This window comes from Clarias gariepinus, chromosome 20 (genome assembly GCF_024256425.1).
Source record: "Clarias gariepinus isolate MV-2021 ecotype Netherlands chromosome 20, CGAR_prim_01v2, whole genome shotgun sequence".
NCBI lineage: Eukaryota > Metazoa > Chordata > Actinopteri > Siluriformes > Clariidae > Clarias > Clarias gariepinus.
Genome location: NC_071119.1, coordinates 11633615 through 11658457, shown reverse-complemented (window position 1 = coordinate 11658457; position 24843 = coordinate 11633615). Strand labels below are relative to the sequence as shown.

Sequence of the window (24843 nt, the reverse complement as noted above, 5' to 3'; positions counted from 1 at the left end):
TGCATGCTCGCTTTTAAAAAGAAAAGGTGAAAATATTGTTTGGGATATGTTCGGTGATGGGAACAACAAGGCAAAAATTTAGTAAAACTAAATTTCAGTAACGAAAACTCTTCAAGATCATACTTTTTTAGTGAATTTATTTCTTTTTAAATCACCCTCTATAGGAAAATCAAACTCTCCACCTGCTCTCTCAGCCAGCTGCAGTATCTTTTCTCTTTTCTCAGAACAGCAGACGGAGCGGTTTCATAATGTGGCTTATTTAAAAAAAAAAAAAAAAAAGCTATGTATACTATTTTGGGGAAAGTAATTTCTTTTGTTCACCCCTGTCCTATTTACGCAAATAGCATCAGGAACACAATATTAGTGTCTGCGTTTTCAAGTCTGACTTTGTCTTTCTGTCTCTCTCTCTATTTTTTTTCTCTCTTGCTTTAAGAAAAGATGCGTCAGTGCTGATGCGTGCATTTTGCCCGCACGCTTTTGCTGCTGTAATCGTGCAGCACCAGCAACTCCTCTTCTAACCTCCAGACTATTTTTTTGCATAGCAGCCTCTCTGAAATTTTGTGCGCCAACATTCAGGTAAAACCACGCGGCCCGGACGAAAACAAACACGATCCATAGCCAAAATGGACGTCCGTATTTGAATCCTCAGCATTTTTGTTCTGGTTATTATCAGAAAATGAGGTCGAAGACGGATTTTCCAACTTTTTTAGTTTTTTTACTTTTTCAGTGTTTCAGTTCCTCCGTCCCACTTCTAAAATGATGTGTCGGTGTAGTTTTTTCGTTCAAGAAAAGGAAACGTGAAGTGCTCCCTTCCGCATACAGGAGTTTATAGGAAATACTTTTCGCCCTGCCGTCCCGCTCGAGTTTATCGGGGTGCGCTCAACTCGGCCTATTATTAACCGTCCCTTTCTGCTGGTTAGCACACTTCGTTCGATACGTCTAAGTGCCTGTCACCAGACTTCACTTTTTGTGAGCTATTCCTAGACATGCCCCCCCCCACCCACACGGGTAATAATAGCATATGGTCTGTTTTTTCTTTGGAGAGCAAAATTTTCACGGTTATACTTATCACTGTAATGATAGACTTGGGAATTCAAATCAGGTTCATTTTGTCTCACGTTGTCCAACCGTCTTGTCTCTTATTACTACACGAAGCGACTGTCGGACCTACAGCCTGCGTCCGGGTTGCCGTATTGTTTTTCCTTTTGCCCTGGAATGTGGAATTCTTTCAATGGACTCTCTGGAATGTGTGTAACACAGGGTCAGAGTTGAACTCTCAGCTTTCACACACATCTGCTGCTCTCCGTCAAACGTAGCTCGAGCTGGTTGTGCCTGAAATCGCTTCGGATACGCAGACGCTCATACAACGTCCGCCCTTCAAGCAACGCAAACGTGTTATGCTACGACGTCACGACCTTTAACCTCACGTTATTCTCAATTCGTGTAAAGTCCTGTCCTCCTCCTCCCCCACCAGCTGGTACTGACCATTTTTATCTGTCTGCCTCTCTTGACCTCTAAAGCAACTTCATGCTGTAGATCAAAGCTAAGGTGTACATCACTACACACCTTCCACATGTAGCCCAGCTAGTGTTCTCTAGCTCTAACCATTATCTCCACACCCACTCGCTATCTGAACCCGTTTCATTCAGAAGCCATATACATACAGACACACACACACACACACACCGGTAGATTAAGCAGACCGCATGATTCATGAAAGAGGAAACGGCCATTGTGCAACGTGAGACGTGTTCCCAGCGGTTACATAACTTGTAAAAGTTTTGCATTTGTTCATTCGCGAGAAGGGCTTCTGTCCAAGGAAACCTATTTACAGGAATTATAGAACCTGACGAAGCTAATTTCATCATCGATTACAGGTCTACTTGATTTGCTAAAAAAAAAAAAAGTTTGTTCATAGAAAGCCCTCCATCATCCAGTCAGCTCACAGCCAGTTTCTCCTGCAGTTTTTAAAAGACTGCGAACTTAAGGGAACATGTGACCACTGATTTGCTGTAGTAGTTTTGTATAACTTTGCGAACTGCCCTTTCAGGGAGACGGGTGCTTGGACCCTGCGGATACGCACTCACTGCTATATTTGAGATGATGATGATGATGATGATGATGATAATAATAACAAATCGTATTTGTTTGTAGTTCTTGTATAGTGTTTTTGAAAGACATAAAAGCAGGATAGGCGGCGTGGTGGTGTAGTGGTTATCAATGTCGCCTTGCACCCTCCATGGTCCGGGTTCGATTCCCGCCTCTGTGTGCATGTAGTTTGCATGTTCCGTACTTGGTGGGTTTTCTCCGGGTTCCTCCCACCGTCCAAAGACATGCAGATCAGACTAATTGGCGTTCCCAGAAGTGTTTAAATGCTTGTGCGTGTGCGCCCTGTGATTGATTGGCATCCTACTTTATACCTTAAGTCTCCTGGGATAGACTTCAGTCCCCCAACGACCCTGAATACAGGATATAAGTGGTATAGACGATAAGTGAGTGATGAAAGCAGGATGTCTGATTGTTTCATGTAGTTTAAACTGCAGACTTGGTCGAGGTACGGATGTGCTCTTAAAGTCGAGATACAGTTACAGCCTTACTAGGCCATTAAACTGGACCGTGAAGTATGTCAGACTCTGCTACAGCAAGTCAGTTAGCCGGAAACCGCCAGCATGTCAGCGTGTACAGAGCACCTAGGCCGATTTCAGTTTCTGAATGAGTTCTACGTGCAGAAAGTCGCATGAGTTCCACTTGCATTGTGCAAAAGAAAAAAAAAATCAGAGCGTGACCTGCCATTAGAAGTGAGTCCACTCACTCACCGTCCATTCCGCTTAATCCTGTGGACATGGTCGCAAGGGGACTGGAGCCTCTTCCAGGAAAGCATGCAAACTCAGACCCTGTGCTGGAATCAAAACCAGAACCTGGAGGTGCGAGGCGACAGTGCTAACCACTAAAGCCACCGTGGCGCCTGGATGTCAGACCCACACAATGACATGTAAATGATTGTGTATTCCAGGTAAATTTGTGAGTTTCTGCAGCATGTTTCGGTTTCCTTTGACTTCCCAAAACATTACTGGATGCAGAATGGTTCCCTCCGATGTCTTTAACAAATATTTAGTTGCTCAGTTCTTCGGTTTCACCGAAGCGGTGTTCATTTATTATTTTATTTTATCTCTCTTTATTGCTGTTAACGACCCGATGGCGCAGTCACATTTGGCCGTGCGTGACTTTGAGGGCTTCCCTCAAGATCTGTATGTTCACCTTTTATTTGAACTCATCCGAGTGTGTACACAATACAGTACAAGTGCTGTGTGTTCCTAGGCCTGGCGTGATCCTCAGTGACTCAGCTTAGAGCCTGCACACACACCGTGAATCTCTCTTTTGCCCGAGCGAGTGTTTGAGTATCGATCTGGGCGTCTGCTCGTATTTCACAGATAACCGACACACTTTTGTATTTGTCTTCGTGTTTGTGTAAATATTCTGAAAAATCAGCGTTATCACGCCATACAGACAGATGGACCACGATACCGCACGTCCTGTTGGACCCGTTTGTGGTTTCAAGTGCACAAATAATAAGCAGGCACTGTGTTAGTCTGGTGTCTATAATGTTTACACTCGTCCCTCTCTCTCTCTCTCTCTGTGTCTCGCTCTCTTAATCCTAACTCTTAGCCTGCCTTGTATCACTGAGTTATTAAACACACTTCAAAAGGTTGAAATATTATTCTGGCTCGTGATCAGAGCGCTTCGCGTCGACTCAGACGACCTCTGTTCCGAAAAAGCGAAAAAAAAAGTGTGTGTATGTGTGTGTGTGTGTGTGTGTATATATATATAATATATATATATATATATAAAGACTTTCTGTTACTGTAGAGAGTTTTCTGTGCTAAGAAAAAAAAGTGTGGTTAGTATTGATGATAAAAGCAATGCCGTGTCAAGTGCTGCTCTAATTATTGCTCATACTTGGTGTTTGCTCAGTAAGCAAGCTGTTTCTGCGTCTGCTTAAAGAACTGGCCGGTTTTTGTTCTCTTACACCATTTCCTGTCAACTCTACAGACCCATGGGTGGTAAATTCCAGGTGATGATCACTTTTATGAAACGCTCAGACCATCATGCTGTATGATGCAAACCACATGGAGTCACTCCACACCCCCCCCCCTCTCTCTTTCTCCGTGCTGTTTGATGTGACTGAGGTGTATTTGCATGGCTTAGTGATGAACAGTGTTGGGTGTACACTGCACGTTGGAGTACTTGGATTACCTTTTTTTAAAGTAACGAGTAATCTAACGAGTTAGGTCCTCGGTACTCGGTTATTTAGTTATATTTTCAGAAATGTAATCAGCTATTTAGACAATTTATATAAACTGTGAGCCAGACAGCAGTGATTCCGTTATTGTGTGTAAGAAAGTCGTCCTACAAGCCGCACCCACGATAACCCGCCCCCTCTATTATTCCTGTTGTTATACCCCTATCTCACCTATGCGGTTTGACTATGCGAGGGCCGACGCGCGGAAAGATGGAAACCCAATCACAGCGCCAAAGCTGGCGGTGAATCATGATGAACTGTACTTGAGAAACGTGTAGTTGAAACCGTGTAGGTGAGATAGGGGTATTAGTAGTTAACAGATTATGGGCCAAACTTCACTGAGTGATGATGGTAGAATAATTATAAAGGTCCTGACTAAAACAACATGTATGAGAAATCACAAAGGAGTTTTCATTTTCTGCAGTGAAAAAAGTCTTTTATACTCTTCTTTTATAAGAAAGCAACGCTGTAATGTAACTGATTACTTTTTAATGACCGTAATTTTGTAATGTAATTAGTTACTTTAAAAAGTAACGTCTCCCAACACTGGTTGTGAATGACCAGGTTACTGTGTTCCTATTAAATTGTCCGGACGAGTGACTAAAAACGCCGCTACATCTCGGAACTTCCTGCACGCGCCTGCCTCCCGCTGACGCTTCACTTAGGAATGTAGGAAATCTGCCGGGGCGACCGAGCGAGGGCGGAAATGCCGCGTTCTGAGAATAAACACCGATTGGTCTGATGCACCAATCCTAATATCTGGTGTGCTGTGTTCTTCTCAGCTGTTATCATTGGTTTGGAAAGAGAATGTGGCCATGATGGCTTGTGGTGACCAATATGTGTGTGTGTGGTAGTGGAAAAAAAAGGTCTCTGGCCTCACTCAAACAGAAGTGTGCACTCGTCAGAGGGTTCGCTGGAATACAGAAATAGAAATGTCAGGTAGGAGACATTTTGTTGTAAAGAAAGTGTGTGTGTGTGTGTGTGGCCTTTTTTTTTGGCACAGGAATTTCCCCTTAAAAGAAATGGCTAGTGGGATCTCCAAAATGACAAGAGTCTGTCCATTCTTTCCCCCGCCCCTTATGTCCAGTATTTATGTTCCATTTCATATCGATTCTGCTGATTGACATTCTTAAATAGTAGCTGCTGTTACTATTTCTAAAGTGATGCCAAACTTTCCCATGATTAAAGGCAAAAAAAAAGAAAAGAAAAGAAACGAAACAAGGGGATGCGAGAGAGAACGTTTAAAGAAAGGGGGGTACCGTGGAATCTGCAAACATGCCGTTCTGGTTAAACATTGATCTGAAGTGCATTGCGTCATGGGAAGGGTGTAAGTGTGTATGTGTGTGTGCGTGCCCGAGTTTGCATGCAGCGTGGAAAGGGAAGCGAGACAGGCTGTCTGCACTAAAGCAGCGATCCTCAAAGTGTTGCTGCCCCTCGCTGGTTGTTGAACGTAACTGCAGGACGCTTCAGAACTCCTTTCGTTGTTGCAGCGACTTAACACGACTGTCTTGTTTTTCAGGACCTTCAGATCGTCTACTCCTACCTGCATGGGATGGAAGCGCTGTCCAACCTGAGAGAACACCAGCTCAGGTACAAGTGCACGACACACACACTCAGTTCTACTGCAGGTTCAGCACGAGCAGTCAAGACACGGACATACTCTAACATGCATGTTTTTTTCTTTTTTTTTCTTTTTCAGGTTGATGTGTGAAACAGTTCGCTACGAGCACCATGAAGCCAATGAGGTTTTATACTAGTGAGTACATCCTACAAAGGGTTAAATCAGCCAGCTCATGTTTAGCACATCAGTCTCTATGCATATACGCTAACATCTGTCCTCATCTGCAGCAGTTTAAACACAAACATTTTGCATCATCTGTGAATCTGAATTATTACACGACGTTTATCGTTCACGTTAACATGGAGTCGTCATTTCTTCTTTACTATCTTGCGAGTATAAAAGCAAAGCCGTTTTACGGGCCTCATACCAGCACACACCAAAATAGTTAAACCGTACCTAGACAGTATTAAAACATAACGTCATCATAATTCAATTCGATTACGTCCTCTAAAGGAGACTAAAATTATCCTCAAGATTCATTTGCTGTTATTACAGCCATCGCTCATCTCACAGCTAAACAGCAGAAGTTCAGCAGTTTCCCTTAAAAAAAAAAAAAGTGTCGCTTTAGCAGGAAACGATGAGCGAACTTTAGTCTCTGTTAGTCATCCTGAGCTTTCCCTCTGACACTCAGATCAACATCAAGTGCATTCACACCACGAGCGGTTTTCTGTTGTGTAAATCATATCGTCTGTTAGAACATTTAATGTGAGAGGTTGTTTTTGGAAAATAATCAACGACAGGTTTGTGTGCTGAAGCGCACACATGTGAAAATATACTTGCGGTGGGAGCTTGTGAGGGGAAAAAACACTAATGACCTTTTAACACAATTTCTTTAACATTTATTAGATTTTTCTATCAATTTCACATTTAAGAGATACATCCTACTAACCGTAGCTTCTGTCTACCCAAATTAAAAAAATAAATAAGAACTAAACACTTTTTGTTGTACAAAGATGCACTGTTGATGCTGTCAGAGCACGTCATGCGGGGGGGGGGGGGGGGGTTAGACATTTCTTGCATTACCATGTTACCATGACTAAGCAAAAAAAAAAAGAATCATCAGAGAGGCACATTATATCATGATGTTGTTTTTTTTAGGTTGTTTCTATGACATCATCATAATAATGATACTACTACTAATAATGCACATTTTGCATTTTTTATTTTATTTTTATTTCTACAATTTTTGTGACATCATTCCCATATTCCAGTAGGGCTAAAACTTGCATGTTTCAAAAGGAATAATAATTTAAGTTCTACATGACTCGTCAGAAAACCCAAGTGCACAGTTTGATGTGTGGATCCTCCCATGTCGACACGCACCAACCGCATCATGCATGACCTCCGTATACGGAATTTATTATTTTTATAATTTTTTTTTATATTTTTATAAAGATGTTGATCAGTGCTTTGTTTTAAGGGTTTTAATCCTCCTGGGTTTTTTAAAAGAGACGAAACCGTTTCTCTGCAGAGCATAAGCGCCCGTCAGAGGCATCTGGCACCTTCTGCATTTACTGTCGAATTAGCAGAATAAGCAGGTACAAGAGGGAACTGTCCGCTGCTAGTTAATCGATAGCAGATGGCATCGTTCTCCCCCTACAGATTTCTTTTCTTTTAAAAAGGTTGGGCTCCCACTCACGTATGTACTGATGTCCTGTTGTCACCTATCAGCGTGTCCCGACGAGTGTCATTCTTTTAATATGGCAGAAATTTCCTAATGAGTACAAATAATATTTTATAACATTACAGAACGGAAGCAGTTACGAAACTCATTTGAATGTTGTACAAAACCGGGGTTTTCTATTCCAGTCGTGTGTATATATATATAAAATTTCATTCAGCGTTGTGTAGTTCCTTAAAGTGTAGAGGGCTGTGATTGATTTCTGTTTCGTTGTGTTTCAGCCCTGATGACATCGGGACCTGCTGGTACATCTTGCTCTCTGGGTCGGTTTTCATTAAGGAATCGATGTTCCTTCCGCGAAGCAGGTGAGTGCGTCATTCCTGCAGAGGGAGTCTTTGTTTTTTTGTTTGTGTACTTTTTGTTGTACAACCTTTAATAGTTTTCGTCTCTCTTCGTCTGTCTGTCTGTCTGTCTCTGTCTGTCTGTCTGTCTGTTTCTGCTTCTCAGTTTTGGGAAACGCTCTGCAGGGAGTTTGCGGCGAGGCTGCGAGTGTATCGTCCTCGAGGCCTCCGAAATGATAGTGGTAAATCTATTTGTGTGTGTGTGTGTGCGCGTGCTGAAGAGGATGTGTTATTGTGCTGAAGAGGATGTGTGTGAGCTGATGTGTTAGTGTGCACAGACTGAGACGGTTTTCAGCATAACTAACTCATTTCCCCTCCTCTCTCTCTCTCTCTGTCTCTCGCTCTCTCTCGCTCTCACACACACTCTCGCTGTCTCTCTCGCTGTCAGGTGGACTATATGGAGGACAGCGAGGAGTATTTTCAGAGGCAGGCGTCACATCGGCAGTCAAGGAGAAGGTTTCGGAAAATAAATCAACGCGGAGAGAGGCAGACCATCATCGACACGGTCGAGCATTACCCAGCTAGCAAGCCGCCTCTTCCTCCAGGCTATCACACGGTCGGTATAATCATACACACTCCTGTTTGGAATGTATTAGGCATAAATCAAGCCTTTTTAGAGTTATTATCTGTCTTAGTTTTATTCGGGTTTGCTTGAATAATATCTCTTGTGGTTTTTTTTTTTTTTTTTTTTTACTTTTCACACATTTTAAATTTGGGAAAAACCATGTATGATGTCATTCTTTTAATTCTCTGTAATTGGACTTGGTAGTTTGTAATAGTTTCCCGTTTGTTTGGTTTGTTTTCCAGCAGCCGGAATCTTCCAAATCCCAGGTAACTCTCCCTTAATCACTTAAATGGTGTTTTTTTATTTTATTTTTATAAATCATGTTAAGAATGCAGTTCACGAGAATTGAAACTCTATTGTCTTCAGTGCTGCACCGCATGTTCCCTCTTTTTTTTTTTCTCGCCATTAGCCAAATTTTCTCAAGCCTGCTTCCTCTTTCTGCATTATCTCCACACTCATTACGATTTACACCGGGGGTGGGGTTCTCGAGCAGCCTGAATCAAAGCCATTGTTCGGGTAAACCTGCCCATCGTTTCGGGGTCAGCGCTGATGAGTGGTTTCGAGAGGGCGCTGGGTGGCAGTCATCCCCAAATCCCACCCCCTTCCAGTGTAAACAATTACCATTCTCACTCTAACTAGTGCGTGTGTGTGTGTGTGTGTGTGTGTGTGTGTGGGAGAACCAGTAAGAAAAACGAGGTGGTTTTTGCAGCAATGTCTGTCTATCCAAGCTACTCTTCTCCTTCTCTCTCTCTCTCTCTCTCTCTCTCTCTCTCTCTTTGTGCCTGTGCAATTTCTGTTGCTGTGGAGATTTTCACAGGAGTTTTTTTTTGGGGGGGAAAGAAAAAAAATAAAAATAAATAAAAGCTATGTTGCTGGGTGCGTGTGTGAGCAAAGGAGAACGGAAAAGAAGCCAGGAGCGAGCCAAAGCGAAAGTAGACGAGACGAGTGAAAACGCTGTAGAGAGGGTGAAACAGAATGGTTGGCGGTCTGTGTTTGTGTCTACGAGGAAGTTAGTGCTCTCACACAGCTATGGAGTCAGGAGGGCGACTGTGAGTGTGTGTATATGTGTGTACATATTTGTGTGTGTGTGTGTGTATATGAGACGCACTAACGTACAAGATGCAACAAGTATGCACGAGGGTGTTGTTTTTTTTGGACTGTCAGCGTTAATGTGAAGTTCCTGATTCGTTCAGCGTTTTTTCTTACAGTCTGTTCTGACTTTACAAATGAAACACTTAGACAAATCAGTGTGCTTGTGATTACTTTCACTTTGTACTGACTTTATTTGGCCTGTGAGAGCGAATAGCTGCCCGTTTTGCATTTTGTGTTCCCTTGTAAAAAACTATGTGTCAACTATTGTGTGTGCGTGCGCATGCTGATGTCCATTCTAACCTGCATGTAGGTCACAAGTGCAGCCTCTCTTCCATTATAAGCCTCGGGATGCACCGATTTCAGATAAACACACGCATGCACGTGCACATTAGTCAATCTGCGTTTATTTTCTTCTTTTTTTTTTTTTTTTAAATGTCAATGATCAGAAGGGGAACTTGATGTGCTAATGAGCACATTTCTGTGCACCGCCTCGTCATTCCGTGTCAAGCCTACCGAATGTATTCGTACGCACTTAGCACCTTCTCTCTCTCTCTCTCTTTCTGTCTCTTCTACTGCCGCATGTGTGATTGTGCTTTCAGTGAAAGGAGGCTTGAGCAAGCTTAATCTTTTGATCCATCACAGATTAGATGGCAAAAGAGATCCCTCTTGCATGGAACACACACACACTCCCAACACCTCATCCCACATCCTGGTTCTTTTCCAGCTTCCTGCGGATTTCGCTAAGCTCCACCTCTCTGACGGACTCCACCTCCACATGTCCTCCAGTCAGTCTCGCTCCAGCATCGCAAGTGACTCAGGAAGCAGCAGCCTTTCAGATATTTACCAGGTATATACACACAAAAACAGACACACTCTCTCTCTCTTTCATTTAAATAGTACATTTAATGATGACCGGACAAAGAAAAGTCGATAACATGAAACGCTTCAAATTTACAGCCACAAAATAAACCTAATAATACAGATAGATTAAAAGATGTATATTGGCTATGACGACGTTTAATGGCAGGAATTTTACATAAACAAGTCAGTACCAAAAAAAAAACCCTAAAGGATGTGTATGTATAATTTTCTATTATGTAAATTAAATCTGTTGAGGTTTGTTTTAATTCACTTTCTGTCCCAGGCTACTGAGAGCGATTGCGGCGATGTGGATCTCAGCGGACTCCCCGAGACGGCAGTGGATTCGGACGACGACGATGACGATGAGGAAGTGGGGAGATCGACGGACCCCCTCATGAGTCGAGACATCGTAAGAGACTGCCTGGAAAAAGACCCCGTGGACCGCACAGACGATGACATCGGTAAAAAGCACGCGACTAAACACACCGTCTTTCCGTTCCAATAAATCTCTATGAACTTAGAAGTTCTGCGTGACCTGAAAGACAGTTCAACATTATCCTCCTGCTCTTTCTGTCTCCAGAGCAGTTACTGGAGTTTGTGCAGCAGCTCCCGGCATTCTCCAGCCTCAGCGTGTCTGTAAGACGAGCGCTCTGTTCCGTCATGGTGTTTGCCGTTGTGGAGCGCGCAGGAACTATCGTGCTGAACCACAGTGAGGAGGTGAGTCAAGATCCACTTCTGAGCCACACTTCATAAGCTATTAGTAAAGTATTAACCTGAGGGTGAAGTCATGGAAGATAAAGGGTCGGTCGAATCCGTTATATATTTTATTGCAGTTTATTGACCCATGCATGTTTATTAAAGGGCGAGGAAGCTCCAAAATGTCAGCACTGTAGCACTAATCTGACTATAAAGCGCATACTTTTGACCTGCCCAAGTTTTTAATGCCATGAGAAAATGGTTTCTACCAGAACAAACTTTAAAGAACTTTAAAAAGTACATTTAAAGAACCTAAAGAAATCTTGTTCTTCTGGCCAAGGCCATATATTTATATTATTTATCCAAAATATATATGCATATATTTTTAAACCTTTTAAATCCCTTACATTATATTTATAACTTAATATTATATTGGTTTGTATAAATTGGTTGAATGCTCTGAAATAGCCTGTGAAGCTGATATGGCAATAAATCCTAATACAAACAAACAAGCAAACATATTTATTGCATATTTTTATTTTTTGTTTTCTTCTTTTTTTTTTTTAAACTAGTGGACTATTGTGGACACGAATGTGAATGTGTTAAATTTTGGAAAAACCGCATCCTTTAGTCCAAAGTCGGCTTCTGGTTAACTAAGAGGAGAAATTCCTGTAGCCGTCTTTTTAAACTCATTTAAAGCTCATTTTAAATCAAAGTTTGTCTGGAAACTTCTGCTTCAGGAGTTCAGACTTTGCCTTGCTTACTGGAAGGCTGCGAATTGCAACCTTCGAGCGAGACGTCCGAGTCATAACTCCGAAGTCTTGCTCGACTTCCCTATGCTTTAACCCCAATAGTGAATATAGCTGCATGTTAGTGATCTGCGGGGTCCAAGCACCCTTCATGTCTCAAGTCGCATGAAGAATTAAAGAAACCATAGATTGATATATATAGAATCCTAATCTTTTTCAATGATCTAAATCAGTGCAATTTATTGCAGGCGATATACGCATAGTCAGTATTTCATGTAAAGTTTCGCCTAAAATATACTGAACATAACCCATGGACTGAGATAATATATATATATTAATAATTATATTTATAATATAAAAGATAATTTTGTGCCTTTTTCAAACTTAATGTTGATATAACTTATTTGAAGCACTTGATAGCCAATGAGAAAACCTTAAAGAGACCAGAAAACCACAGATGATGTCATGTATTACTCAGCCAAGGTCACGGTGGTCATGTTGTGAAAGAGGGATCACTGAAACTAATGAACACATGAGACCGGAAATTAGCCTATATGCAAGTACTAATGACGACATTATTAGCTTTTTGTTCAACATAAATAAGTTTGGATACTAAATAGTACATTTAATAGTTAAATGTTGTGCTGATTTGTTAATTAACCGCTTAAAAATCTAAATCGTTACAAGTACCTGTGTATGTATGTGTGTTCCAAGTAGTTGATAAATAAATATGGACAAGTGTCCTCTTATTTAGATCATTTGCCCAGTTATTTGCAGTTCACCAAGACAGATGCATTTAAATGCAAAATCCCTTTATTAAAGTTTTGTCATAGCGCTGTAAAATCCTTGCTGAAATTTAATTTAAAAAAAGTTGTCTTTCATTTCCTTATCAAGTTTTGGTCGGATCCATTCAATCAGAGTCGGTCGTAAGTAAAGGGGACGATTCCGCAGAAGATCTGAATTATGTGAACGCCATATTGTTTACAAATCTCACCTTCATTCAATTTGTTGAAGATTCTAGGAAAATCCTATCTTGGAAAAGTAGGTTGTGAATATATATATAATATGAACTCAGGATCTGTGTGAGAGGAGCTGCATTTTTTTTAAAAATTATTTGGCAAATAAACAAGGAATTAATAAAGAAAACACTGTTCTATAGTGCCACCATGTGGCTGATTTAGGTCATCCCTAGTTACAGGGTGGTGTCCTGCGTGAACTGATGACGTCTCTTACTGTACCTCTGCATCATAGCAGAAACCTTAGATGCTTTGATCACTAAAATAAATAAAGAAATATTGCAACAACAAAGAATGGCTCTAAGGAATGATTAATAATATCAAGAACAAAAATCTCCTTTATGTGGATGTCTTTGCTGTGTTTCACATAGGTCCTGGAGATAAACTCTAAGCTTTTTGTGTGTGTTTGTGTGATGTAGTTGGACTCCTGGTCAGTAATCCTGAACGGAGCTGTTGAGGTGATGTATCCTGACGGCCAGTGTGAGACCGTAGGGATGGGCGGAAGTTTCGGAGTCTCTCCATCCATGGATAAAGAGCTGATGGTCGGCGTCATGAGGACCAAAGTAGACGACTGTCAGGTATGTGAACGGTTTCATTAACAAGGATTTTACCTTTTTTTTTTTTTTTTTTTTTTTTTTGTATTACTGATTTTAATACTTTATTCTTTCTGTGTTGTTTGTGTAGTTTGTGTGTATAGCGCAGCAAGACTACTGCTCCATCCTCAATCAGGTGGAACTGAACACGCAGCGGGTGGAGGAGGAGGGAGAAATCGTAATGGTGAAAGAACACCGAGAGCTCGACCGCACGGGAACGCGCAAGGGACACATTGTTGTTAAGGTGACGGTTTTAGAGGATGTTATTTCTTATGCATTTCATTTTAAAGAATAATCCGTGATGTAAAGGACCTCTTTTAGGTCTGCTTTTCTAGTTAGATAAGGTGAATTAATGTGTTTTTAAAACCTCGTCCCCCAGGGCACCCCGGAGCGTCTGATCCAGCACCTAGTGGAGGACCACTCGGTAGTAGACCCAACATACATCGAAGACTTTCTGTTGACCTATCGCACCTTCCTGTCCAGTCCTCTCATGGTGGGCCAAAGACTTTTGGACTGGTTCAATGACCCCAGTTTACGTGACAAGGTCTGTAGGACTGACAGATTGCTAAGCGTTCGAGTTAAAATGAGGCTGTACGTGTTACTTTATAGTGCTTTCTGACCGTTTGTCTCTCAGGTGACACGTGTGGTGCTACTTTGGGTTAACAATCACTTCAGCGACTTTGAGGGAGACCCGGATATGACGAACTTCCTGGAGGAGTTCCAGACCAATCTGGAAAGAGAAGTATGCACACTCGCCAATTCCACTATGCACTATGTTCTACAAGTCTCATTATTTCTTTATTATTTTTAAATTATTTTTCACTCATAAATTTTTTGTTTTTGTCATGAATCAGAAAATGAGTGGTCAGTTACGATTGCTTAACATCGCATGCGCCGCCAAGGCCAAGTCCCGTGTAGTTACCATCACAAGGTCTTCCCGCGATCTACCCCTCCCCTTCACGCTGATGGGCGGCGCCGAGCGAGGGACGCACCTCTTTATAAGCTCTGTGGACACAGGCAGCAAGGCGGAGGAGGCGGGGCTTAAGCGCGGAGACCAGGTAAGACGATTTTCATGTGAATAATACTTATAGAACTACTGGAAATGCTTTCTGACAGTCTTGTTACCGATTTATTTAGATATTGGAGGTGAACGGGCAGACTTTCGATAACGTACACCTGTCCAAAGCTATAGAGATCCTCCAGAATAACATTCAGCTGTCCATGAGTGTCAAAACCAACCTTCTGGGTAAGTTTATTCACCTTCCACTTGTCTTACACAGAGACACAGACAATTAGAAATGATGTTTATATAATCAATAATTTGATAAGGCGCTTCATTTTTAACCGGCGCCGTTTTTCCTGTCTTTACGGTACTGGTGTCATGAAATATTTGCAGGAAAAATCTTTTTGTGTTTTTCAAAAGGTGTAGTGGCGTCAGACAGACACGGACAAATGCAGTTAATGGTTTTGTGAACAAGAAGAAAATAATAAAACAAAATTTGTAATCGTTCTTCTCAATGTAGTCAGTATCAAAGTAAATAAATAACAGGATGTTTTTCAAGATACGAAGAACTTTATTAATCCCAGAGAGAAATTGCTTTGTCTTGGTTATGCAGTTGCTTTGTTCAATTTACCAGGAAGAAAGGAAAAAATTAGATTAGACAAGGAAAAAATTTAATGAAAGAAATAATAAAAAATAAATAAATAAATAAATAGAAGTAAAAATAGAATTAAATATAGCACACAGTTGTTACATATTGCACTAGAAATTATTAATATACCGATACATAATTGATATACCAATAAAAATGTGTTTAAAACTGAACGGAAAAGTTTTAAAAATATATTTCAGGATATTTGAGATTGTGTAAAAATTTAGGGGTGTCTAAAAAGCTGATGTTCTTGACTTCTGTTTGAGGAAATTGTCTCTAAATAAATCTTAGTTAAATACCACTGTTATCATCACAACTAGAGAAATACTCGATTGGATTGTCTTTCTCAGTCTTTAAGGAGCTGGTGGCCCGAATAGCAGAGGAACGGAAAAACGGCGTTCCTCACCTGCCTAAGATCGTCGACGGGAAGAAAAGCTCCCGCTACTCCGTACCTGATCTCGGCGTTGATTCCGGGGTCATTTATCAGGAGAAGGTCAGCAAAAAGGCTAAAGCACACACCATGGGCGGCCGTAACAAACTGATGAAGATTCTGGACAAGACGCGCATCAGCATCCTACCTCAAAAACCATACAGGTACGCGGATACCGGTATTTCTTAACACATCCACAGTAGTAATGCTTTCGCGCTGAACGATGGGAATCTGTGTTGTTTTTTTACAGTGACCTCGGGTTGGGGCAGTCACAGGACGACAGCATTGTGGGCCTGAGGCAGACCAAGCAGGCCCCGCCTACCACCACGATCACCGGAAGCTTGTCGTCTAGCAACCCGGACTTGGCGCAGGGCCAGCAGCGCATCATCGACTACAGCATGCAGCCACCTGGTAAACGACAATGCCTTTCTCACTAATGCACACGATTGTAGCACGGACGAGGCCGTGGGCCGCAGATAAACAGCTACTGCTGTTCCCCTTCCTGCCTCACTTTTCTTTGCAGTGCTGTCTGTATAGCATTGGTGTGGGTTGGAAATGGCTTGCTGAATATGTCTGTGTCACATTCTAACTTTTCCCCACAACCTTCTTCTCGCTCACAGCACCTGGATTCACTCGTGAGTACTCATGCACTGCCGGGGGTTTTCTCTAGAGATGCCTCACAACTTTTCCTGAGCCGCCTTTTTAGACAACTCTCTCTCCTAGATTTGCTTTCCTTTTCTTTTACGTTCAATTCTCCTCGACTCTTGTAGCTGTAGTTTCTTGTCAATAAGGGATTTCCAGTGACCTTCTCATAATCAGCATACCTGTTTTTGAGTCAGCAGTTGATTTGTCTGTATTATGAATGCATCTTTCAGTCTCTACTCTTGTCAGATTTTCTCCACTCGGCCTACTTCTCCAGTCCTGCTCGCCTCCAGACACTCTGTTCTAACAAATTCTGCAGGATTATGAATGTCTTTAGGCTTTCTTCTTCTCTGTAGTACTCGACATCCGACGCCTGTTTCTCCAGCTGCTTTTAATCCTGTATCTTGATTTGTTTTGGTCTTCAGTAATTTGGGTTTTAATTCAAACTTTTTCTTCGTTGATTTACAGCTACATTTGTTCCAATGGATAATGTGCATGTGATTAATGTTATGGCATTGTGGGCCTTGAACTCATAAGCTTTCATTTTGTTCCAAACAATGGTTTCAGGCTGGCGCAGATAATTAGCAACTGCAGCATTTACAGGCCATTTTGCAATATCTATTTAAATTTTATTTGATGAACTTACCTATTTTCAAATTTGGGTATTTGCGTTAGGTTAATCTGTGATGTCCCTGCACTTCTCATTCAGAATAACTAATGTGAAGTAAAATTACCAAAATTTAATGTTGGGAACAATTATAATAGGCAGAGTAGTATAATTATGCAATTTTTACAATTGCATAATTATACAATACCATAAAATTTAACCAGTAACACATTAGACTAACTAACTGTGACTGGCGGACCTGGTGATTGATAGTTCATGTAATTAACAGGGGAAAGTAATTTATAATTCTTACCAGTACTATGTAGCCAAAAGGCGAGGAGAATAAAATACGGATGTAGTGGACAGTTGTGTAAATTTTTTAATTTTAATTTTATATTTCAATTTATTCTGCTTTAGAATATCAACTTAACTAAAATGGAAAGCTAGGGTGTACAATCCACAACCCTGTCCAGCTTTTCTCACGCTAACTAGGGTCATTGATCAAGGGATGGAGAGCAATTTGGGATTCAGCCTTGTGTTAAAAGCTGGTTAGCTTTGTAGCCGTCAATAAAAGTACTTGAATGGTTCAGAGGCAACTCACAGTGACTTATATGTTTTTTAAGGAGACAAAGTGTTGTTTAAGATGACATAACGTTATTAGATGTGTGTTTCTGCTGAAAGTGCTTCTGGGACTGAAGCAGAATGTTGGTTTTGGCAGGCAGTTGCTCTCTCCTCAGCACCGCAGATCGTAGAAACCTACCTTTACCCATGCTGATGACCGAAAGTTGGTGTAAATAATGTTTTTTTTAGAACACCTGGAACATGGCATGATGCATATAGTTAAACATCCAAGTTCTGTTACCATCTGTCGTCACCACTCATGGAATGGCTCTCGTCCAGATTACTTAATCAGAAAAAAAGAGTGATTTTAAACCGAGGTTTAGAGTCAACATGTAATAAGTAGAAAATACGAATCAAAATCAGAACTGATCATCACAGGGAAACATGCAAGTTGCAATAATATTCATCTGGTTAGATTTATTTATTCTTATCAAAGAATTAGATCTATCTAAAGGTAAATTGCTGAGTGCAAATATGTGTATGACCTTTTTCCTCTGCTGAATAATTATTTATTATTAATTATAAGGGGTTTCATATCAACTGAAACAACGTAAAAGAACAAAGTGAAAGCTTATTCGCTGCATGACGATTGAATCAGGCTGCTTGTTTTTTTAGTAGTCTGCTTGTCCTTCCACTTACCCCCCTCCCCCCCCTTTTTCAGAATTACAAGATCAGGTTCTACGGGTGTTCAAGGCGGATCAACAAAGTCGCTACCTGCTGATCAATAGGGACACCACAGCCAGAGAAGCGGCCAATCTGGCAGTCCGCGAGTTCGGCCTGACCGCCGGCCCCGAGGCTTATTCGCTGTGTGAGGTGTCCGTTACGCCAGAGGGCGTCACCAAACAGAGGAGACTTCCTGATCAGCTCAATAAACTGGCTGACAGGATTCAGCTCTGTGCGAGGTGCGCTTCGGCAAATCACATGCTTTTTAAACTTTAGATCGTTAAGCAATTTAATAATTTTTCTCCCAGTTTAACGTTTTCTGTTCTTTCTTAACGCCGATGGTGTGTGTGTATATATATATATTTATATCAGGTACTACCTTAAGAGTAACATGGAGACGGAGACGCTATGCTCGGACGTCGAGGCCCAAGAACTGCAAAGAGAATCTCAGGTCTGTCTGTTATCTCTGAGCTCCACAGAGATAGCCAATCAGCTCTCGGCACGCAACTACGTGCTCTTCGCCAGCATCGAGCCCACCGATTACATCACGGACCTCTTCAAGCTGCATCCCCACCAGCCGCCGGGCAACCTTCGCAACTTCGAAGACCTGGTCAATCAGGAGACGTTCTGGGTCGCCACAGAGATCGTGCGGGAACCCAACCAGGCCAAGAGGATGAAGATAATCAAACACTTCATCAAAGTTGCCCTCCACTGTCGGGACTGCAAAAACTTCAACTCCATGTTCGCAATCATCAGGTGATTAATCAGATTGCAAACAAAAAGGGGCTCAGAGCCGATCCTTGAGGCAGAGTATTTTAATACATTTTTGGTATACCGTTCTAATTAGGAATAACAGGTTATATCTTTACTCCTGTGGTTCAAAAACATACTGTGTACATTTCAGTGGCTTGAATCTCGCCCCCGTGTCGCGTCTCCGCGCCACATGGGAGCGTCTACCAGCCAAATACGAGAAGTTGTTGACGGAGCTGCAGGAAGTCTTCGACCCGTCACGCAACATGGCCAAATACCGCAATTTGCTGAACAAGCACAATCTCCAACCGCCAATCATTCCTCTTTTTCCAGTCATAAAGAAAGACCTCACCTTCCTCCACGAGGGTACGATTACACAACCTTTTAACACTTGCCTTTTAAGGACTCAAAGAGATTTAATATCTCTCTGTCCGGCTTGAAAGAAGTAAGTATGTCTTTGTGTGTGTCTCAGGAAACGAGTCTAAAGTGGACGGACTGGTTAATTTCGAGAAACTCAGAATGATCGCGCGAGAGATCAGGCACGTGGTTAGGCTGGCGTCCGTCACCATGGATCCAGGGCTGCTCTTCAGGACGAGGTACTCACACGTTTTCTTTTTTTGTTTGTTTGTTTTTTTGTTTTTCCCCAGCACATGTGACCCTTACACACACTTTCAAGTAGAGAGCTGCATGGGAAAATATATATTAGTCATATACCTGCTGATAAGAGCACATGTGTTGCTTGTATAACTGTGATGTCTAACGGTGTTCGTCATCTAGGCTATTGTCATCTTATGACTTTTGAAAAACACACCAGCTGTTATTGAGTCGTTCCTCAGCGATGAAATAAATATTCATAAGTCTTAAATAGTCACATCCTTTTAAAGTTTTCCACATTCCACACACACACAAACACACAATCTGTCACAATAATAAAGTACAAACTGTTTTGCATTGTTTTGTTACTTTATTTAAAAATACCAACTGGATTATTTTATTTACTCAAGTATTCACAACTTTGTTGTGACACTTGAAAACATTTGATTTTTGGTGACAATTTAACTCTTATCAGTGGTCCTTGAAATGTTTCGACAACTTGACAGGAGTCCACCTGACTTCATTGGACATCATTCGGAAAGGCACGGACCTGTCTATAGAGTCTATAAAAGGTCTTGCAGTAGGTTGAGTGAAAGCAAATCCATAAGGTTGAGAGAATTATCTGTAGACCCACAAGAAGGATTTTATCAAGACACAGATCTGGGATGCAAGAAACTCAGGGAATTAAGGGAATGAAGAGCCTCGGTTAGGGAGGTCATCAAGTACCTAAGGGGCGCTATAAATAAGATCCTAAGTTTCCTCATGGAGAAGGGTGAGCCTTATAGAGCTAAAACCATCAGTGCAGCTGTCCACCGATCAGGCCAGACAGAAAGCCATTCCTCACTCACATGACAGCTGGTTGGGAGTGTGTCAGAAAGCCACCTGATTGACTCACAGACCATGCAAAACCAAATCCTCTGGTCTGATGACACAAAGATGAAACTATTATTCTGCTCGTCACCGCAGTCAAAACCCGGTGGTGGCAGCATCATGAGGGGGTTTGTCTAGGACTATGAGATTAGGGGAAAGTTCATGCTGATGAAATAAAGAGCCATCTTGTGTGAAAACCTCCTCCAGAGAGCTTAGGATTTTAGACTGGGATAAAGGTTTATAGTTCAGCAAGACCAAGAAGATCTAAAGCAATAATGCCTGAAGAAAACCCTGGAGTTTCTACAGAACAGCTCTTGGAATGTTCTGGTCAAAAACTAGGGGGAAACTTTCACAAGAAAGGTGTGCCAAGATTAAGCATCATTCACAAGCAGACTATCTGCCAAAGACGCTTTGACTCAACCCATTATTTAGTATTTAATGCTTATGTAAATAAGAGATTACTTTTTAATAAATGAACAAAAGACTGCTGTTTTTACTTTGTAATTGTTGAGGATTGTGTGATGGGGTGGAAATTTTGAATCTATTTTAAGACGAGTGTGAAACATAAAAAAAAACTTGTCGGCGCTGTACATTTTACTTGAGACGGGTCCCTGTGCAGCACTCGAATTGTCTTCAGGAACAAAATGTGTAATAGTCGTTTTTTTTGTTTTTTTTTTGGTGATGTTTCTGCCATGTCGTGTTTGTGCTTGATGTCCAAAGCGGGCTCTTCCTGTGGTCTGTGGCCTCTGTTCTGTGGGCTTTTACTGTCTAAGCAACTGTCTGTCTCTCTTGTCTCTCTCTCTCTCCCCCCTTTTTATGTCTCTTTCCCTCCGTCCTCCTCTTTGGTGTCTTCACGGCTGTGTTTTCAGGAAGAAAAAATGGAGGAGTCTTGGGTAAGTGGGACTGTCGCTCAGCTGTTTGTTTTTTTTGACGCTGTCTTGATTACTAATGTCTTAACATTTGCTAATGTCGTGCCGTGTGATTAACCTCGACTCGACCTGATATTAACTTTGGTACAAAAGCACAACAGTCTTCTTTTCTATCCTGTCCACTGTTTCTCACAGCTTCTTATTCCGTACTCTTGTGTTTATTTCCCTCTTTTCTCAGCTGTGCCTCTCTTCTCCCTTCTCTGTTCATGTTGTCTTACTTTCTCTTCTTTTTTTTTTTTTTGAAACCTTTGTTTCTTTTCCCATTTCTTTCTTCTCTTTGCATGAACTGTAGCAGGTAGTAGATCATGTGAGCATGTCCAAACACACTACACGGTTTCTTTTCCTCATAATGGGAATCGTGTCAGTTTACCGATTGGCGTTTTGTTCTGTGTGTGTGTAGGTCTCTGAGTCAGGTTAGCAGCTCATCACTGACTGAGGGGACAGTAGGTCCCAGGAGACGAGGGAGACGGAGCTCCTTCCTGAGCGCCAAGAAACTCTACGAGACGGAGCTGATGAGCAGACGAGTGCGGCAGTACCTCGACATGCTCTCGCACGAGAGCGACGAAGACGCCTTGCACGCCCTGTCTCTGCAGTGGGAGCCGGCCAACCACACAGGTGAGTCCCTGACCCCCAGCGTTATAGACGCATATTAGACGCTGTTATAGGGAGATATGGATAAATAGATATTTAATGCACTGTGTTTGCGTATATGCAAGAATTTGCCTCAGAGTTTGTATTTTCTTTAGTGCACAAGAGTGCTGTGGAGAAAAGGCGAGTTGACGCGTCTCCGTCAACGCCAAGAAGCCCCACTCCAAAGAATCTCCCTCGAAAGAAGACAACTGGCAAGGAATCCGCACCTTTTGGTAAGAATGCATACACACAGGTCATACCTACACTGAGCCCTGTAACATTAAAATGCAAAATAATGATTTTGTAAGCAAACAAAAACAAGCTGTGTGTGTGTTTAGGTGCGCATTCTCCTGGGTCACACCATGCAGAAGAGGGACCAAAAAGACCGCAAGAAGACACCCAATCAAATGCTTCTTCCATCCGTTCGTCCCCGCCCACTTTCCCAGCCAACTTGTCCAGAAAGGGTACGACCTCTGGTTAACTCATGACCCGTTTTCTCATGATTCTTCCCGTCTCTTACAGAATCTCAGAACTATCCGTTTGATGAAATGACTTAAACTCGCATAATTTTAAAAATGCTTCATAATATTTTAGACATGAATTTAATTGTCTGAAATTTTCTGTGTTTCCCCAGGACCTGATCAGCTGAGTCTTCTGAGTTCCTCATCATCTGACCTGGTCATGACGGATGATCACATCATCCACGCCCACACGCACGCTCCCTCTCACACGCGCACGTTCACACAGACTCCGAACACGCACCGGCCCGAGCTGGACCAGATCAGTCTCGGGTAAATACATAATTTAAATTAAACAAAATAATAAATAGTTGTTGCTATGGAAACATATGTAGGGTGAATTAAACCCTGCACTAGTTTTGGAGCTGCTGCTGTTACAGAACATTTACACCAATCAGAAGCAAGAATTCAAAACAATGCTATGTCATAAAAAATAGATAAAAGACTAATTCATTTGCATAAATTCTCTCTGTCAGATCTTATTCACTGACCCAGGACCAGTGTGACCGCGCCTCGTTGGACGCCGCCGACAGCGGGCGGGGCAGCTGGACCTCCTGCTCCAGCGGCTCCCACGACAACATCCAGAACATCCCTCAGCGTATGGGCTGCTACGACAGCCGCAGCTGGGAGACGCTATCGGAGGGGCCGGGTATGGGGCGGAGCCAGTCAGCCACACCCCTCGGCTACTGGGTGGACGAATCAGAAGGTGACACCGGCACGATCAAGCGGCGCGGGGGAAAAGACGAGATGCCGAATGTGCAAAAAAGCACCATGAACCGAGGGGGAGGGCGTTTCCGAGAGCCTCCGCCCACTCCGCCCGGATACACCGCTCTGTCGTTAGCCGAAGTCGACGAACTCGGCCATAATCCGGTCCACGGTCACACTCATGGGCGACGCCCACCCGACTACAATGCAGCCCTGCAGAGGTCGCGCCTCATTAAGAGGTCGTTGGATTTAGAACCTCCCCCGCAGCCACGCCCACCCACTCGCATGCACGGATACACCCACTGTCCTACGCCGCGCCGACCGCCATGTGACGGTGAGGATTTTATTCAGTTTGATTGTAAATTTAAATAAGTTTTAATTCTTTTGGGGGGAAAATTAATAAAATACTTTTTATTTTGTTCGATTCTGTTTGCAGAAAATGAACAAATATCTGCGGTCTAAGAAGTCAGCGCACGCTTCATCTTCATCCTCCTGCTCCAAACAACTGTCTACAAATCCTGCAAGACACAAAGCTTCTTGATAACCAAACCGTCTCGTCTCGTCTCCCTGCTCCTGCTGTACCTGCCTGGTTCCCGTGGCTGTCAATTAAATCCCAAAGTGGGCAGGAACAGATACTGTGGTGAAGAGTGACGAGAGACTCGCCATGCACCATAGCACATTTTTATTTTTCCCTTTTAAATCGCTCTTGATTTTGAAATCACTGTGAGAACCACGATAAACATGTTTTGGCACTTTGAAGAAAAGACAATGAAGGAGAAAACAGCTGGAGCAATAATGTAATGTTACACGGACGCTGATTTTTATATTTCTTTTTTCATTTAAACAGTGTTATTTTAATTGTTGTCTGAAGTCTACATTGTTTGTTTTGCATGTGTGTGGCATGCAAGCATACTTGAATCAGAATGTAAGTGTCTGTCTGTGTATGTGTGAGAGTGTGAGAAAGAGTGAGAAAAAGCTGCCCATGATAGACCTCAGAAACAACTCAGTGTTCTCATCAGTATTCAGTCACTCTTCTTACTCTTTGTGATTTCAATCGTGTCCGTTTTGTTTCATCTCTCACACTGATTTCCAAATGCACTCACAAGCATTTTTATTGTTTTAATCCATTTCAATCATGTTCTATTTTTATTATTGAATCAAGTTTCATTCCTCTCTTTGCCAGTCCGATGGCATTAGGCACAAAATTCTAACCTGTTGCACAGATGGAGAAAGTGTAAAACAAAAAAAAAACTTGCATTGCTACTACTTCCTATTAAATACCTATTACATAGCTACCTTTTTTTTTTTTTTTTTTTAAACATGGGTTATAATTATATATAAATATATATAAGATTTGAAATGTAAGACTGCATCCTAGGTCCACATTTCCCTGCCTGAACCTTTTCATACCACATGTATTTCTATGTCTTTTAAAAAGACAGCTGGTAAAGTCTGTATCGCATTTTGTATTTTTAATACAAAAAAAAATTGTAAATATTGGTTATATTTTGTTTAAAATTGCAGAGAGCTATATACTGTTTGAGGTAACATTCAACTACAATGAGTTTGGATGACCAAAAATAAATACTGTAGCAACGACGTCTGTTCTGTCTCTTGTTTGTCCGAAGAAGTGTCGATTCTGTTTTGCTGCTCACAAGAATGTTGTGCACTTTAAGGCATAATCACTAAAGTTGTTTGGGTAGATGGATAGATACGA

The 24843-nt window shown here is 41.9% G+C and overlaps 1 protein-coding gene across 4 annotated transcripts in view; it reads left to right on the top strand.

The window, feature by feature from the left end:
- rapgef2a (Rap guanine nucleotide exchange factor 2a) overlaps positions 1-24725 on the top strand; it is a 31508-nt gene extending 6783 nt beyond the window's left edge. Inside the window, exons 2-30 of one of the 4 annotated variants that reach the window (XM_053479644.1) lie at positions 5820-5890; positions 6000-6056; positions 7824-7907; positions 8050-8125; positions 8332-8499; positions 8751-8774; positions 10325-10447; positions 10745-10922; positions 11042-11178; positions 13342-13500; positions 13607-13759; positions 13895-14059; positions 14150-14257; positions 14370-14573; positions 14653-14761; positions 15518-15761; positions 15848-16008; positions 16218-16232; positions 18129-18369; positions 18503-18886; positions 19035-19246; positions 19353-19476; positions 21214-21237; positions 21674-21888; positions 22020-22136; positions 22242-22367; positions 22538-22694; positions 22898-23460; positions 23563-24725. In XM_053479644.1, coding sequence (XP_053335619.1) covers positions 5820-5890; positions 6000-6056; positions 7824-7907; positions 8050-8125; positions 8332-8499; positions 8751-8774; positions 10325-10447; positions 10745-10922; positions 11042-11178; positions 13342-13500; positions 13607-13759; positions 13895-14059; positions 14150-14257; positions 14370-14573; positions 14653-14761; positions 15518-15761; positions 15848-16008; positions 16218-16232; positions 18129-18369; positions 18503-18886; positions 19035-19246; positions 19353-19476; positions 21214-21237; positions 21674-21888; positions 22020-22136; positions 22242-22367; positions 22538-22694; positions 22898-23460; positions 23563-23588 — 4425 coding nt within the window. In that variant the 3' untranslated portion in view covers positions 23589-24725. The remainder of the gene's footprint in view (positions 1-5819; positions 5891-5999; positions 6057-7823; positions 7908-8049; positions 8126-8331; positions 8500-8750; positions 8775-10324; positions 10448-10744; positions 10923-11041; positions 11179-13341; positions 13501-13606; positions 13760-13894; positions 14060-14149; positions 14258-14369; positions 14574-14652; positions 14762-15517; positions 15762-15847; positions 16009-16217; positions 16233-18128; positions 18370-18502; positions 18887-19034; positions 19247-19352; positions 19477-21213; positions 21238-21673; positions 21889-22019; positions 22137-22241; positions 22368-22537; positions 22695-22897; positions 23461-23562) is intronic. The other 3 variants (XM_053479645.1, XM_053479647.1, XM_053479648.1) reach the window with 3 other exon arrangements.
- Positions 24726-24843: the final 118 nt, after the last annotated feature.